Raw genomic sequence first — 17,235 nt, 5'->3', positions numbered from 1 at the left:
AACACCAAAGGGAGCTAGAAAAACAAAACAAAACAAAGCCAGAAGGAAAGAAATAAAGATTAGAGCAGAAATAAGTGAAATAGAAACCAAAAAACAATAGAATGTATCAATGAAACCAGGAGATGACACTTTGAAAAGGTCAACAAAATTGATAAACTTTAATCTAAACTCATAAAAAAGGAGAGAGCGCGAGAACACAAATAAACATAAAAAAAGAAAGAGGAGAAATAATAACACCACAGAAACACAAAGGATTATAAGAGAATATTATGAAAAATCATATGCCAATAAACCAGACAACCTAGAAGACATATATAAATTCCTAGAAATATATAACCACCCAAAACTGAATCAGGAGAAATAGAAAATTTGAACAGGCCAATCACCAGCAATGAAATTAAATTAGTAATTTAAAAAAAAAAAAAAAAACTCCCAACAAACAAAAGTCTAAGACCAGACAGCTTCACAGGTGAATTCCAACAAACATTTAAAGAAGAGTTAATACCTATTCTTCTCCAGCACCTAGGTGGCTCAGTCCATTAAGTGTCTGCCTTTGGCTCAGATCCTGATCTCAGTGTCCTGGGATCAAGCCCAGCATCGGGCTCCCTCAGCAGGGAGTCTGCTTCTCCCTTTCCTACTTGCACTGCTTGTGCTTGCTTTCTCTCTCTCTCTCTCTCTCTGTCAAAAAAAAAAAAAAAACAAAACAAAACAAAACTATTCTTCTCAAAAAAAAAAGGAAAGATAGCTTCCAAATTATTCCATAAGCCCAGCATTACCCTGATAGTAATACCAGATAAAGATACCTTAAAAAAAGAAAAGAAAACTACAGGTCAATACGTCTGATGAATATAGATGCAAAAATCCTTAACAAAGTATTAGCAAATCAAATCCAACAATCCATTAAAAAAAATCACTTATCATGATCAAGTAGGATTTATTTCCAGGATTCAATATCCACAACACAATCAATGTGATACACCACATCAACAAGAGAAATAATAAAAACCATATGATCATCCCAAAAGATACAGAAAAAGTACTTGACAAAGTACAATATCCACTCACGAAAAAAAAAAATCCTCAATAATGTAGATTTAGAGGGAACATACCTCAACAAAATAAAGGCCATATACGAAAAACCCAGAGCTAACATCCTCCTCAGTGGGAAAAAACTGAGAGCCTTTCCACTAAGATCAGAAACAAGACAAGGATGTCTACTCTTACCACTTTTATTCAACACAGTATTAGAAGTCTTAGCCACAGTATTCATAGAGAAAGAAGAAATAAAAGTCTTCCAAATTGGTAAAGAAGTAAAACTTTCACTATTGGCAGATGACATGATACTATATACAGAAAATTCTAAACACTCCATCAAAAAACTACTAGAACCAATAAATAAATTCACTAAAGTCGCAGGATTCAAAATCAACATAAAAAAATCCATTGCATTTCTATACACTAATAAAGAAGCAACACAAAGAGAAATTAAAAAACAATCCCATTTACAATCACATCAAAAATAATAAGATACTTAGGAATAAAACTAAACAAGGAGGTGAAAGACCTGTACTCTGAGAACTATAAAACATTGATGAGAGAAACTGAAGATGACACAATGAAATGGAAATATATTCCATGCTCATGGATTGGAAGAACAACTATTGTTAAAATGTCTATACTGCTAGGGGCTCCTGGGTTTGCTCAGTCAGTTAAGCAACCAACTCTTCATTTTAGCTCAGGTCATGATCCCAGGGTTGGGAGATCAAGCCCAGAATCGGGGTCCACACTCAGCGCAGAGTCTGCTTGGTATTCTTTCCCTCTTCCTCCCCCTCTCTCTTTGCCCCTCCCCCTGCTCATGCCCTCTCTAAAATAAATAAATAAATAATCTTTTTTAAAAATGTCTATAATAGGGATGCCTGGGTGGCTCAGTTGGTTAAGCAGCTGCCTTCGGCTCAGGTCATGATCCCGGCGTCCTGGGATCGAGTCCCACATCAGGCTCCTTGCTCCGCAGGGAGTCTGCTTCTGCCTCTGCCTTCCACTCTGTCTGCCTGTGCTCGCTCTCACTCTCTCTCTTTCTGACAAATAAATAAAATATTTAAAAAAAAAATGTCTATAATACCCAAAACAATCTACATAATGCAATCCCTATCAAAATACCAATAGCATTTTTCACAGAACTAGAACAAACAACCTTAAAATTTGTATGGAACCACAAAAGACACTGAATAGCCAAAACAATCTTGAAAAAGAAACAAAGCTGGAGATACCACAATCCCAGATTTCAAGATATACTACAAAACTACAGTAATCAAAACAGTATGGTACTGGCATAAAAATATAGGTATAGATTAGTGAAACAGGATAGAGAACCCAGAAATAAACCCACGATTATACGGTAAACCAATCTCCGATAAAGGAGGCAAGAATATCCAATGGGGAAAATTCTTTTCAACAAATGGTGCTGGGAAAATTACAAGCAAAATAATGAAACTCAACCACCTTCTCACACTATGCATATAAATAAACTCGACATGAGTTAAGGACTTAAATGAGAGATCTGAAACCATTAAAATCCTTGAAAAGAAGAGTACAGGCAGTAAGACCTCTGATATCAACCATATCAACATTTTTCTAGATATGTCTCCTGAAGCAAGGGAAATAAAAGCAATAATAAACTACTGGGACTATATCAAAATAAAAAGCTTCTGCACAGTCAAGGAAGCAGTCAGTGAAACTAAGACAATCCAGTGAATGGAAGAAGATATTTATAAATGACATAACCAATAAAGGGTCAGTATCCAAAATATATAAAGAACTTATATAACTCCACACCAAAAAACCCCCAAATAATCTCATTTAAAAATGGGCAGAAGAGGGACACCTGGGTGGCTCAGTTGGTTAAGCGGCTGCCTTCGGCTCAGGTCATGATCCCAGCATCCTGGGATCGAGTCCCACATTGGGCTCCTTGCTCAGCAAGGAGCCTGCTTCTCCCTCTGCCTCTAGCCTGCCACTCTGTCTGCCTGTGCTTGCGCTCTGTATCTCTCTCTAACAAATAAATAAAAATCTTTAAAAAAATAAAAATAAAATAAAATAAAAAATGGGCAGAAGACCTGAGTAGGAATTTTTCCAAACAATACAGACAGATGGCAACAGAAACATAAAAAGATGTTCAAACGCACTCATTATCAGAGAAATGCAAATCAAACCCACGATGAGGTATCACCCCACACCTCTCAGAATGGCTAGAAGATAAGAAACAAGCACTGGCAAGGATGTGGAGAAAGTGGAACTCTCACACACTATTGGTAGGAATGCAAACTGGTGCAGTCACTGTAGACAACAGCATGGAGGTTCCTCAAAAAGTTAAAAATAGAATTACTATATGACCCAGTAATTCCACTACTGGGTATTTATCCAAAGAACACAAAAACACTTATTGGAAAAAAAATTATTATATGTACCCCTATGTTGACTGCAGCATTATTTACAATAACCAAGTTATGGGGGTGCCTGGGTGGCTCAGTTGAGCAGTTGCCTTCAGCTCAGGTCATGATCCCAGGGTCCTGGGATCGAGTCCCATATTGGGCTACCTGCTCAGCGGAGAGCCTGCTTCTTCCTCTCCCTCTCCCTCTGCCTGCTGCTCTGCCTACTTGTACTCTCTATCTCTGAGTCAAATAAATAAAAACTTTAACAATAACCACCATATGGAAGCAACCCAAGTGTCCATCAAGAGATGAATGGATAAAGAAGGTGTAGTATATATACACAATAAAATATTACTGAGTCATAAAAAAGAATGAAATCTTGCCAATTGCAACAACATGAGTGGATCAAGAGGATATAATGTTAAGGGAAGTAAGTCAGAGAAAGACAAATACCATATGATTTCACTCATTTGTGGGATTTAAGAAACAAAACAAATGAACAAAGAAGAAAAGAGAAACTAAAAAGCAGGCTCTTAACTATAAAGAACAAACAGATGGCTACCAGAGGGGAGGTGGGGGGGATGGGTGAAACAGATGAAGGGGATTAAGAGTACACTTATCATGATGACCACTGTGTATTGTACACCTGAAACTAATACAATACTGTATATTAACTATACTAAAATTAAAATTAAAAATCACTTAATTAACATATTTTTTAAAAAGTAAGAAAGAAAGAAAAAATGAGGAGGACTGACTTAAGGGGCTATAGATGACTGGCTACTGATATAGACTGGCAAGATGAGATTCAAAGAAGTTTAGGAAGATGGAGGAAAAATATCTGAAGGCAGCAATTGGTTTTTAAATGTTTTAAAATGCACCTGGGAATTAGTTTTATTCAGGTATGCTGAGGCCAAGTGATTAAGAAATGATTGCCATTGAAAAGACAGTTTGTAATTTACAGTCCCCAAGGGGAAAGAGGTACCACATCAGGAATGGCTACATGGGGAAGCAATAGGATTGATCTGGAAGAAGAAGGAGGGAGATCTAAGCACAACGCAGAAGCCTTTATTATGTTTTCTGTGGAAAGGAGTGAGTGGGGCAAAGTAAACAGCTGAAGAAGCTTAATAATAGACAGTTTTAATAATTGGGGCTGGGAGTGGGTGGGGGATGCTCTGGGCTAAGAGGATGGTCTTTAGTTGCCTAGTACTTGGCCCTGGGAAGATTAGGGCAAGGAATACTGCCTTGTAGAGTATAAGAATCAGAAAGACAAGGTGTTAGAATAGATTTAGGATTACCTGGTATGCTCACATGAATTACCCAACCCTAAGAGGAGCAGTCTCTGCCCAGTCAGTGAGGCTCCAGATGCCAGAGTATCAATGATACAGAAAATAAGAAAATATACTTAAATACAGTGAATACAACAAGACACCTATCCCACCCACTTCCAACCCTGCTAGTATAAGAAATGTGAGAGAAAATAACCATTAACTGAAAAAGCTGCAGAGGAAACACAATCTTTTGCTCTGTGCTGTTCTATGTGTTTATACCTTACTGACAAGTTATCTTAGCATCCCCCAGTAATTGATGTTAAGTTGTAAATTTAAAGGTGATTCCTCTTTAAAAAAAAAAAGACTGTGGAATAAATAAGTGAAGAGTTAAAGAAAAAAGGTCTTTCCTCTTTTCTTTACACACACACACACACACACACTCTCTGACAACTACAACAGGGTATGTCTTCTTAGAAAATCAGATTTTTATGATGTTAAGTTGAATTTTTGAATTTTAATCACAAGGTCATGAAGCAAGAACTATTTCCCATTGTCAATCATTTGAATCATATATGATGCTGCTATATATAAAACAATTTTTCACAGACTGTATTTCCCACTCTAACTCAAGTGCATAATACCAAAGGACTCTGTAATAAGTAGCAATATAACAATATTTCAAAAAAATTTTTTGGTTATCTAAAGAAAAAGATGTGCAATAAAGAACTGAATTTCATAAGTAAAATTTAAAAATTTATTTTTCAGAAGTTGCACTGAAAAAATTAATCTCCATATTTTATATTATAATCTTCTTATACTTTATATAGATGAAATTTCAATACACTCTGCTAGAAAAAAGAAGGGGTATGTCACAAGCACTTTCTCTGTGCAAGACACTACAAGAGATACCACTGAGGACATTCACATCAATGAGATGATCTCATTTCAAAGAGCTTACATAACCACAGACATACATGACTAACTTAATATAAAACAAAATGTGATTAAGTGCTTAAAATAGAGGCTGTGAAGTGCTATGAAGCACAAAGCCATCTACTCCAACCTCCTTGTTCTAAATATGAGAAAACTGAGGCTCACAGAAATCATAAAACAAGATAATACACAGCCCAAAGGCAGATCTCTGCCGGGTTGCCAAATCCAGTGCCTCCTCCACTCTACCATGCTATCTCTTAATTTTTTTTCTATTACTTTTCATGACAATAAATAAAAGAAAACATTGATATAGTTTCTTCCTTTCTCTGATATATAAAAATCTGACATATCCTATGGATCTTCATCTAAGCATTCGCTCAAGGGGTGCCTGGCTGGCTCAACAGAGAATGCAATTCTTGATCTCGGATTGTTTGAGCCCCACATCGGATGTAGACATTACTTGAGAATAAAATATTTTTAAAAAAGAAGAAAATAAAATAAAAATAAACATACACTCAAGAAATATATCATTTCACAGAACCTACCATAGGCCTACTACTATAAATAACACTTAATAAAATGTATTCCAGGGCGCCTGGGTGGCCTAGTGGGTTAAGCCTCTGCTTTCGACTCAGGTCATGATCTTAGGGTCCTGGGATGGAGCCTCGCATCGGGCTCACTGCTCAGTGGGTGCCTGCTTGTGATCTCTCTCTCTGTCAAATAAATAAATAAAATCTTTAATAAATAAATAAGTAAAATAAAATAAAATGTATTCTGTGTTTACTGTATGCCAACCCACTGTCCTAAGTGCTTTATAAGCATCTCACATAACCCACACAATAACACTGTGAGATACAATAGCACTGTTATTATATCCACTTTTCAGATAAGGAAGCTAACAGTAAGTGATGAGTCAACATTCACACAGTTAGAAGTGGTAGGCATGGCTTGACTATAGACCCTGGTCCTTAGAACAATGTCACTACACAACAAACTAGGAAAAAAAAGTATACATTTTAAAATTGATAGTCAGAACTCAATGATGAGCTGATGATCTATACTGGGGAATGAGAATTATTTTTTGAATAGCACTTAAAATATCTGTTTAAATTATGTCATACTATTCTTATACACAGGGTAAGTCAAGGTTAGATAATTTTCCATTTATGCATATAGGAGTTTTATTGAAGAAACTCTGAAATAATAAAGAAGTCAGATTATTCAAGCATGTCAGAGCATAAAAAGAAGAAAAATAAACTAAATCACACAGGGGCGCCTGGGTGGCTCAGTGGGTTAAGCCTCTGCCTTTGGCTCAGGTCATGATAATCAGGGTCCTGGGATCGAGTCCCACATCGGACTCTGTTTGGCAGGGAGCCTGCTTCCTCCTCTCTCTCTCTGCCTGCCTCTCTGCCTACTTGTGATCTCTCTCTGTCAAATAAATAAATAAAATCTTTAAATTCTACTCCCAAGAGGACATTTGGCAACATCTGGCGGCCATATTGATTGTCACAACTTGGGGGTGGGGAAACTCAGGAAGAATACTGGCATCTAAGGGCTAGAGGAGAGGGATGTTGCTAAACATCCTAAAATGCACAGCATAGCACAGATCCCACAACAAAGAATTATACAATCCAATATGTCAATAGTGCCACTGTCAAAAAACCTTGGCACAGAGCAATTCATTCAAATTACTAGAGAATACACTATTTCTCCTCTTTCATGCTCAATCTCAAACTAGTACTTAGTCTTTCCCAATACTGAGCCCTTAATACTCTGATACTCATACTTAGCCTCTACTATTACAAAGATAATTTGGAATGTAAATGAATGGATTTTTTTAGGTTATAAAACAGATATGAAAGTACAGGAAATAAAAACATACATATGTGTTGAAAAGATAAAGAGTTATATATTAGAATTAAATATGAGAGAAAAAAGATAAAGCACTTACTGTAAAAATGTTCTAAATTCTGAAGCTTCAAAGTTCTCCACAGCAATAGACTCATGATTTGTTAAATTATCAGATGTCTGTCCAACAGTATGAAAATAGAAGTCAGGAACCCTTGCTAAAAGGACTGCCTTGTGTGCTTTGAACAAAGTATTACCTACAGAGAAAGTAACATCTGTATGGATTTCTTCCCTTAGGAGCCTGTAATGAATAAAAAGGAACCAGAATTTAATTAGTGATACTCAGAAATATATAATATACCCATTTCTATAAGATAATTTTTCAAAATAGCACACACTAAAAATACAAAGGTAAGTCACAAAATTAAAATAGCTTAATATGAAAATGAGTTTGTTCTCAGTTCATTCCAAAGAACACTGCTTAATACTGGCTTAGAATCTAATTTTCTAAAATTTATAGTGAATGGGGCACCTGGATGGCTCTGTGGGTTAAGCCTCTGCCTTCATCTCAGGTCATGGTCTCAGGGTCCTGCAATCAAGCCCCACAGCAGGCTCTCTGCTCAGCGGGGAGCCTGCTTACCGCCCCCCCCACCAGCCTGCCTCTCTGCCTAGTGATCTCTGTCCGTCAAATAAATAAAAAAGATCTTTAAAAAAAATAAATAAAATTTATTGTGAAAACAAAGGTAACTCCACTCATAAGAGTAAGACTATTTTTTCAAAAAAATTTTTTTAATTCCTTCTGATCATAAAAAAATTTATATTCTGCTTTTTATATTGATTTTCCTTTAAAATGTACCTACTTTAGCTTTATTTCAGAAAAAGAACACAAATATGGTTACTGACTGCTGAAAAGAGTAAGTTTTTAAAAATCTTACTAAAGAAGCAAAAAAAGTAAAATGTCAACAACACAAGCAAGCTGAGTATAACAATAGACAATACAGATTAGAAACTGGTACATTTTGTTCTGACTATTGTTAAATATCAAGTCTGAAATGCAGGCTTGGCCGTCAAGAATGTGACATTTAAGCCCTTTTCCAGGTTTTTCCTCACACAAATAGAACAAATCACGCTATAATCTATTATTAAAATGATGGGCTCATGGGGTAACCCATTCAAATCCCTTTACTAATGCACATGGTTATGGTAAAGCCCACTGATTACATGTAAAGTGATGGAAGAACAGAAATCAGCATCATAATACAAACTGTCATAATCTTTTGTCACTGTGGTAACTATATATTTCTACTCTCTAAATACTAAATAATACTTCATATCACTGTATCATTATCCTCGGCAAGATATGTATTCTCAGAGGACTTCCGTATCACAGGGTATACCTGGCAATCACACCAGTACACTATAGGAGGTAGAACTAATGGATAAAGATATCCATTACAGTGAAAGCTTAGAATGTTGCCACTGACACTCTTACTCCTCCAAGACCAAGTTAACGGCTCCTTCCTCTCTGATCCCAACACAACTAGTGCATACCTCTATACAGCCCTTCTGTCACTGCATCATTATTTTTTTGAGTATTTCTCTCTACTAGACAATAAATTCCCAAAGGCAAAAACTGTATATGCAGTATACAGAGCTCAGTATCTGCTTGTTCAATTTTGTTGTATTTTACACTAAAAAAACAAATGCTTCAGAGCACAAAACTTTCAGAACATTGGAAACAATAAGCAAACAGAAATATTTTAGTCAATATTTTATTTATTTTTTTTTAAGATTTTATTTATTTATTTGACAGATTGCAAGTAGGCAGAGAGGCAGGCAGAGAAAGAGGCGGAAGCAGGCTCCCCGCTGAGCAGAGAACCCAAAGCGGGGCCTGATCCCAGGACCCCGGGACCATGACCCAAGCAGAAGGCAGAGGCTCCTCACTGAGCCACCCAGGCACCCCCATTTTAGTCAATATTTTAATCAATAAATTATTTTTATTAAGTAGTTTTTAAAGTTGTGTAAAAATGGGGGCACCTGGGTGGCTCAGTGGGTTAAAGCCTCTGCCTTCAGCTCAGGTCATGATCTCAGGGTCCTGGGATGGAGCCCTGCATCAGACTCCCTGCTCAGTGGGGAGCCTGCTTCCTCCTCTCTCTCTCTCTCTCTACCTGCCTCTCTGCCTGTCAAATAAATAAATAAATAATCTTTTGAAAAAAATAGAGTTATGCAATAATGTACTGGTTTCTCAAACATTAATAAAAAGTCAAACTGCACATCAATTTATTCCTTCCTCCCATCTACCTTTTCTCCATCCTCCATTCTTCCCCAAGTGAATAAGAAAGCAATGCAGCTGGTAACCATATAACATCACTAGGGAATCTGCCTGGTTCTTAATACATGCTCATGAGTATTTGTTAAATAAAAAAAATGTAATGTGTTTAAAAAATTGTGAACATGAAAATATAGTGTCTTTTATTTTATAATACTACTTACATCAGTTACAAGAATATCTTGTATGTTATAAGTAACAGAATTATCCGACTCAGACTGGCTTAAATATTAAAGGGGGTTTATTGGCTCATCTAATAGTAAAGTCTAGAAGAAGGGCAGGTTGAATCAAAGCTCAACTCATGTCTAGGTCCAGCTTCTATCTCATTTCTCAGCCCACTGCTGCACTAATCTAATGCATTTTGGACTGCTGATTATCACTAAAAATGTATTAAGCATGTTCAATGTACCAAGCACTGGGTACAGATTGATGACTAAAACATGTGCACTCAAGGATTTTACTGAATAGTATGGAAGACAGGCCTGAAAATTAAAGACTGTAAAATAGTCAATAACACATATAAGTAAAATTTTTTCAGAGACAGGCATAAAAGAGGACCAGAAAACCAAATGAGATTTCAAAGATCAAATAAGAGTTGGTCAGGGCAGCAAGGCAAGGTCATAGTTAGTTAGTTCCTGGCTCCACGTTCCTTGCTAAGGTATGTGTGAATATGAAGCTACAGACTGGTCAGCAGAGAGTATTGAGGGGCTAAGAAGTGACAGATGAAGCTGCTAGGATAAAGACCAATAAGAGGCAAAGAGTTTAATTCCATCTTACAGTTGAAGGCGAATCACCAAATGATTAGAAACATGGGCAAATTCATTTTCCAAAATATCACCTATTAGTTGTGTAGACAAGGAATTAGAGGGAAATGAGAATGAGAATGAGAAAATTAATGCACAACACAGATGAATGATGGCTTGAGGCTGGCTTGAGCCAGGAGAGATCAATGGTGATCTAGACTATGGAATAGAATTAAAATATACTTTCGTAATAAAATTGGCAGGAGGTGGTGACTGAATGTAGGTGAATGGAAGGGAATAACCTCTCTTTTTTGGCTTGAACGACTGGGTGCTGATGATACCACCAACCTTTACTGTCTATCTGCTATTCCAACCTTCATTTTCAATTCCAGACATATTTCCAATTGTCTCCTACATATGGCTTCCTCAACATTCACCATGCTCCTCCCTTTCAAATGCCCCAAGACTTGGCTTGTTTCCTTTCCCCTGTACCTCCACATATAATTGGTTACCGACCCCATCAACTTGCACATGTGAATCCCTTCCCCTTTTTCCATCACCACTGCCTTACGTATCCCTTGACTATTACAAAATCTCCTAGCTAATTTCCTTGTTTCTAATTTCTCTTCCCTCAACTCAAGAACTAAATGTTAATTTTCTATTTTAAAAACACCAATGGCTCTCCACTGCCTCCACAATATATTCCAAACCCTTCACTAAAGAAAGAAGGCCTCGGGACGCCTGGGTGGCTCAGTTGGTTGGACGACTGCCTTCGGCTCAGGTCATGATCCCGGAGTCCCGGGATCGAGTCCCGCATCGGTCTCCCAGCTCCACGGGGAGTCTGCTTCTCTCTCTGACCTTCTCCTCGCTCATGTTCTCTCTCTCACTGTCTCTCTCTCAAATGAATAAATAAAAAAAAAAAAAAAAAAGAAAGAAGGCCTCCACAATCTAGTCTTAGTTTACCCATTCACCCTCATCTGCTATCACTTCGGTTGCAGGCCATACCCACAATCCCCTCCCAAAAAGCTACCAAATTCATTTATCATTCATATATGGCTCATCTTTGTAGCACATGACTCTGATGCTCTTAACGACATCTGAATGAATAATGGAATGAGCCAAGGTTAGCCATCAGCCAATGTGGTAGTTAAACAAGTAAACTCTAGCAGAGATGGTCTATAATAAACAGGAACCAAGTGATGACACTGTATTAGAGTTTCAGAGCAAATCCAAACTAGAGTAAGAAAAAGAAAGGGTAAGGATAGAAGCAAAGATAAAGGAAATAAATTACCAGAAAATCATTTTGTATAACTTTTGCAGAGAAAACAGACTGAGTAGGCTCATATTCTGGTTGTATGACCTTGGGCAAGTTATTTTAACGTTTTTGGAGTCAGAATGTCAAGGTTTTTATTTGGACTCTTATCACTTCATGCCTAATACTCAGTTTCCTTATCTGTTAAATGGAAATAATACCAAGACTTACTTCACAGGGTAGTCAACCCAGCATCTAGCTAATAGTAGAAGAGCAATAAGTTTAGGTATTTTTATTACAACTGTCCTGAATAATGGTGTACTTCTCAATGAGGTCTTACTGTATAATTGCTGTTATATCCCAAGCAACTTTCCAATTCTACAACAGATCTGGCTTTTTGACCACTGAAACCGTTTTTTTACTCACTTCTCCATCTACTCTATTATCTCAGGTCACCCAGAGGTGTCTCTGTTCCCTGATGTTTAAGAATCTAATACAACTTGCTTTCCCAAAATATATCAAACTCTTTCAAATCTCTGTTTTTATAAAAGCAATTTCCTTTGCTGAGATATCCTCTGACTTTTCCCTTCCTAATCTTTACCTAATCAATTAGGAATTAATCCTCAAGAGATCAAACACCACCCTAAAAATGTTCCCTAAACTCACCCCAGTCCCCATAACTTTTGTTTGACTATTATCTCTCTTACTGGAGTGTAAGCACAACACCGAAGATACGTCTTATTAATCTTTGATTCTTCAGGACCTAGTACAAATCTAGGTACATGGTGGGTGCCAGATACTTCATTAATATTTGCAGAATAAATCCATTTTATTTCTGTGTTTGAAAAAGATTAATTTGGAACAAGAATTAGGGTGCTGGGTACACATATGAAGTTTTCTTGTTAAAAAAAAAAAAAAAGAACTGCTACATCTTTTTCTTTCTTTTTTTTTGCTTGTAATAGGAACCTGGGAGTTCAGGATCCTATCCTTAATTGCTGCTCAGATGAGTTCACCTACTATACCTGAATTTCATTTTCTTTATATAAATCAGACATCTTATCTTCCTTAAATTCCTGACACCGTAACACTTACAATTCAATCCAAAGAATAAAGTCACTGAAAAGAAGGAGTGCCTCATTCTTACAGATTCGCCCTAGAAACCGAACAACTTCAGTTTTATTTCTCCATATTTTTCATTAATCCCTCACTGGAGGAGACAAAGCAGCATCTCTGGCAGATGAGTCCAAATTAAAGGGAATTTTTTTTACTACATAGAAAGCACAGTTTATAGCTGCTGGAGCTTAAGTGTAGGGGATAGAAAGCACTTAAAAAAAAAAAAAGCAGAATGCTGCACAACTGTTGGTTATTAGTGGTAATTATGTTTACTGTAGTTCAGTAGTTCTCAAAGTGTGACTCAGCAGCTAGCAGCAGCAGCAGCATCACCTGGGACCTTGTTAGAAATGCAAAGACTCTCTTCCTGACCAACTGAATGAGTATTATGGTCTTGGACCCAGTAAATCTAAGTTTTAACAAGCCCTCCAGGTGATTCTGATGCACACTAAAGCTTACAAAATCAGTTTTGGTGGAAATGGCAATTGGCTAGGGAATACTTCTAGGCTTTATTTTCTTTATAGACTGAGATGTCATTAACCGGATTCACTAGAGCCTGAGTTAAGCTTCAGAACATCCCTCCACTTGCTTGTGTCCTCATGGGAGGGGGAAGTTGCTGGGAGCTGTAGAGTGTTCTAGGTGAAGAGGGGAAACCAGTTTGCAGTCAGGAAATATTTCTACGTAAATATTTCTGGTAAACTGTTTAAATAAAATTCTGAAGAAAAGACCTCCAAGACTCCACTAATCTATTTTTTCCTTAATCTAAGTAAATATTCATTTTTATACCTAACGTTTTTCTTAAACTAAGCTTCTTTTTTTAAAGTGTACTCTTCAGTACCATGAAACCTGCCTGGATCCATTCCAACCTTAGTGATGTGTCTTTCAAAAACTAAGCCTAGGGGCACCTGGGTGGCTCAGTGGGTTAAAGCCTCTGCCTTTGGCTCAGGTCATGATCCCAGGGTCCTGGGATCGAGCCCCTTATCGGGCTCTCTGCTCAGCAGTGAGCCTGCTTCCCCTTTCTCTCTGCCTACTTGTGATCTCTCTCTCTGTCAAAAAAAAAACAAACAAACAAACAAACAAAAAAAAACAGAACTAAGCCTAGTCGTCTTATTCTGTCATAAACTGGGGGCTGCATATAACTATGATACTAATTTTGGTTTCCGTTTTTAATCTGGTACGTTATCTCCGAGGTGCTCGGGACTGGGTTTTTTAGGGTGAGGTAACAGCTCTGTAGTGAGGAGACTGGTGGACGTCCCACAAAAGCCTGAGGCGAGGAGAAGGAGGAGCGGGGGATGGAGTGGCCGAGAAGGGGCCACAGCTTCTGGGGCGGAGGTAGATGCCTTAAGAACTGAAGCAGCCAGAGTTCCCGCCTCCTCCTACCTGAGCAGATCCTGGCTGAGCTGCTCCGACACCACCGCCTTCAGCCGGCGCCGCTCACAGGGCCCCTTTCTTTGCAACCCCTTACTGCAAACTCCAGGGGACCCCAGAAGTACCATGGGCGCCGCGCTACCCTCCCCACAGCCGGCCATGTCCTACAAAGGTACCGAGGCACCCCGCAGGCCCAGTGTGGGATCTCAATCGCCGGCTGTGGAAGAAGGGGGCGTTGCCGACCCAACGCTCAGGTCCGACCCGAATCCGCCCCTCAGAGAAAGGTTGACGCCTCCCCGGTTGCACACGGTCCCTTACGGCAGCAGGGCAGCTCGGCGGGGCGATCTGGGAGGCTCGCGCCGACACGTGACCCCAGAAGGGTGTGCGCAGGCGTAGTAGTTCTGTTTACTTAGGCCGGGAGGCACCCCGCCCCCATTGCCTGGGAGCAAACCACGTCTAGGGAGTATCCAATCTCTCCGGTTATTTTTCCTGGGTCTCTTTGCGCTGGAGGTGGTGCCAATCACTCAATTTAATAGTTTTATTGCGAACCAAGTTCAGATCAACCTGCGAACCTTTCCACGTTATGTCTTCCTGGGATGTCAGCGCTCCCCCCCCCCACGAAAAAATAGGTTCACAGGACCCTTTACGGTGGCGAGTCACGCTCCCTTATTTTGTTGCTTTAGGCAAGAAAAACTGGGGATGTGAGGATCGGGGAAAGAGCTAAGTAAAATCAGCAAGAGTGAGAACACTCCTGAGTCCCCTGAAAAGGGTGTGTACAGTCTAAAAGCCCCCGGTCGCTTTCTAATCCAGGGAGTGTCTCCTATAACCGCTCTTGAACTTCAACCGAGAAATAACAGCTTGTGACCTTGGGATAGGGATATTATCCTAGATTATAGCCCCTGAATGCAATCACAAGTGTTCCTTTTTTTTTCTTTCTTTCTTTTAAGATTTTATTTATTTATTTGGCAGAAAGACAGATCACAAGTAGGCAGAGAGGCAGGCGGGGGGGTGGGGGAAGCAGGTTCCCCGCAATCACAAGTGTTCTTATAAGAGAGCAGCAGAAAGAGATTATACCTAGAAGGGAAAAGGCAATGTGACCACAAGCAGAAGAATGCCGGAAGTCACCAGAAACTGAAACAGACAAAGAATAAATCTTCCGCTAGAGCCTCCAGAGGGAGGATAGCCCTGTCCACACCTAGATTTTGGCCTATGGAAATTAGTTTTGTACTGGAAGGAAGGAAGGAAGGAAGGAAGAAAGAAAGGAAGAAAACGAAGGAACTATCCGCTTGTATTCTAACGCTTTGCATACAAAGACGTAATATTTATGATGAGGAAGGGAGGAGGTAAGGCTGAATGGGATAGAGCCTTTAATTGAATGGGGAAGTGCATGGATTGGTGAGCTATCGAATTTCGAACATTTCAGCCTGAAGGAAATAGCTGGACTAGATATCATTTAAAAATCTTTTGGTATTTTTTAACTTATCTCCTCGGAAGGAAGAAAGCTCAATAGTTACGCTTCATTCAGAAGCTTCGCACAAAGTATCCTTTGTGGTTGATTTGATTTGATTTGAATCGGTTTTTAGACGAGTCAGAGGTTACATTTGGTTCTTATGTCCCCTGAGTCTCTTCTAAATACTAAGTATTTGGAAAATAGATGGACCTTGTACCTTAAGATTGGCCAGAAAGTAGCTGTTTCTCCAAATAATGCCCCTCTCAAATATTCAGACACATCAATAATGAAAAATATAACTGGATAACTGATTCTTAATTATTCCTGTAGAAAAGAGGAGTGTCAAAAATAATAATACCTAATATTTATTGAGTGCTTTTATTAGGTGAAAGAACTGCTCTCCTGCTTTAAATGCATTAACTCAATCTTCACAACCACCATTTAGCTAGGCACTAATATGAGCCTAATCTGCAGGTGAGGAAGTTGAGGTATGAGAAAATAGGTGATTTGGCAAAGGCCACAGTCAGTGTAGTGGTGGTCTAAGTATTAAAACTTAGGCTGACTAGCAACCAACTCTTTCCCTTCAAAGTCCTGCAAGAGTTCTACCATGCCCCTTTATCAGCTGAGGTAACAGGCATTTTTACCATCCACAATTGCGTTTATTATTAACTCACTGGTTGGGAAAGGATGACAGAATGGTTTCTGGTTCATATAATTTAATTCTCTTAAAACACCTTAGGCAATTGATTATGTGAAGTAATTAAAGAAAAAGTGCCCTTTTAAAAATCAAAATACTTAAAAATAAATAAATAAATAACGAAAATCTGGTCAATGATACTTCCCATTTAACCATTAGAAAATTTTTACCTAAAGCACTATTTTTATTTTAATTAATTCAGGCTGTGGAGTCAGTTATACCTTACTGCAAGTGAAGAGATCAGATTTTTTTCCTGAAAGACACTTAGGAAAAAAAGAGAACCCTAAGGAACAAACAATGGGAACTGCAAGGACGTATTTTATATTTTTATTTTAGCCAGAGGTTTCCATTGAGTTTAAACAATAACTTTGTTGTTTAACCCTTAAACTGTCCCTGCTCCCCTTCCCCCAGGGACTTAAAAACAAGTCCCAGAAACGAGCTCCAGGTGTGGAGGCCAAGAAAAACAAGGCTGTACCCACCTCGAGTCTAGCCCTGACCTAAGTACAGCCATCTTGGCAAAGCAAAAGCCGGCACCTTGCACTGTAAGAGTGGGTTAGCATAAGAATGGCCATCCTGAAGGCTGGGAAGCCATTTTATTGAGCGTCCCTAACCAGGCCACACTGTACACGTAACTTGAGATAAGAGAAAGTAGCTAAAACCTGGAAAAACAACTTAATCATATACCACCAGGGCGGTTAGGTGGTGGTGCCACAGGGACAAAATGTTAAAGAAAAACAAATAGTTAACATGCAGAGATCACAATCCTGCAAGACAGGAATCTCCCTTGGTTTGCAAATGTCCCAATGATT

General features: G+C 38.6%; 1 protein-coding gene across 1 annotated transcript in view; it reads right to left on the bottom strand.

Moving 5' to 3' along the window:
* BTBD8 (BTB domain containing 8) overlaps positions 1-14,632 on the bottom strand; it is a 104,154-nt gene extending 89,522 nt beyond the window's left edge. The window contains exons 1-2 of the mRNA XM_004752601.2: positions 14,292-14,632; positions 7,581-7,778 (exon numbers count right to left, since the gene is read on the bottom strand). Coding sequence (XP_004752658.1) covers positions 7,581-7,778; positions 14,292-14,440 — 347 coding nt within the window. The 5' untranslated portion in view covers positions 14,441-14,632. The remainder of the gene's footprint in view (positions 1-7,580; positions 7,779-14,291) is intronic.
* Between the last annotated feature and the right edge of the window lie 2,603 nt (positions 14,633-17,235).

Source organism: Mustela putorius, unplaced genomic scaffold, assembly GCF_011764305.1.
Source record: "Mustela putorius furo isolate JIRA1106 unplaced genomic scaffold, ASM1176430v1.1 tig00003853_pilon_pilon_pilon, whole genome shotgun sequence".
Classification (NCBI taxonomy): Eukaryota; Metazoa; Chordata; class Mammalia; order Carnivora; family Mustelidae; genus Mustela; species Mustela putorius.
The sequence above is the reverse complement of the archived record's forward strand: the minus strand, read 5'-3'. Positions and strand labels throughout refer to the sequence as shown.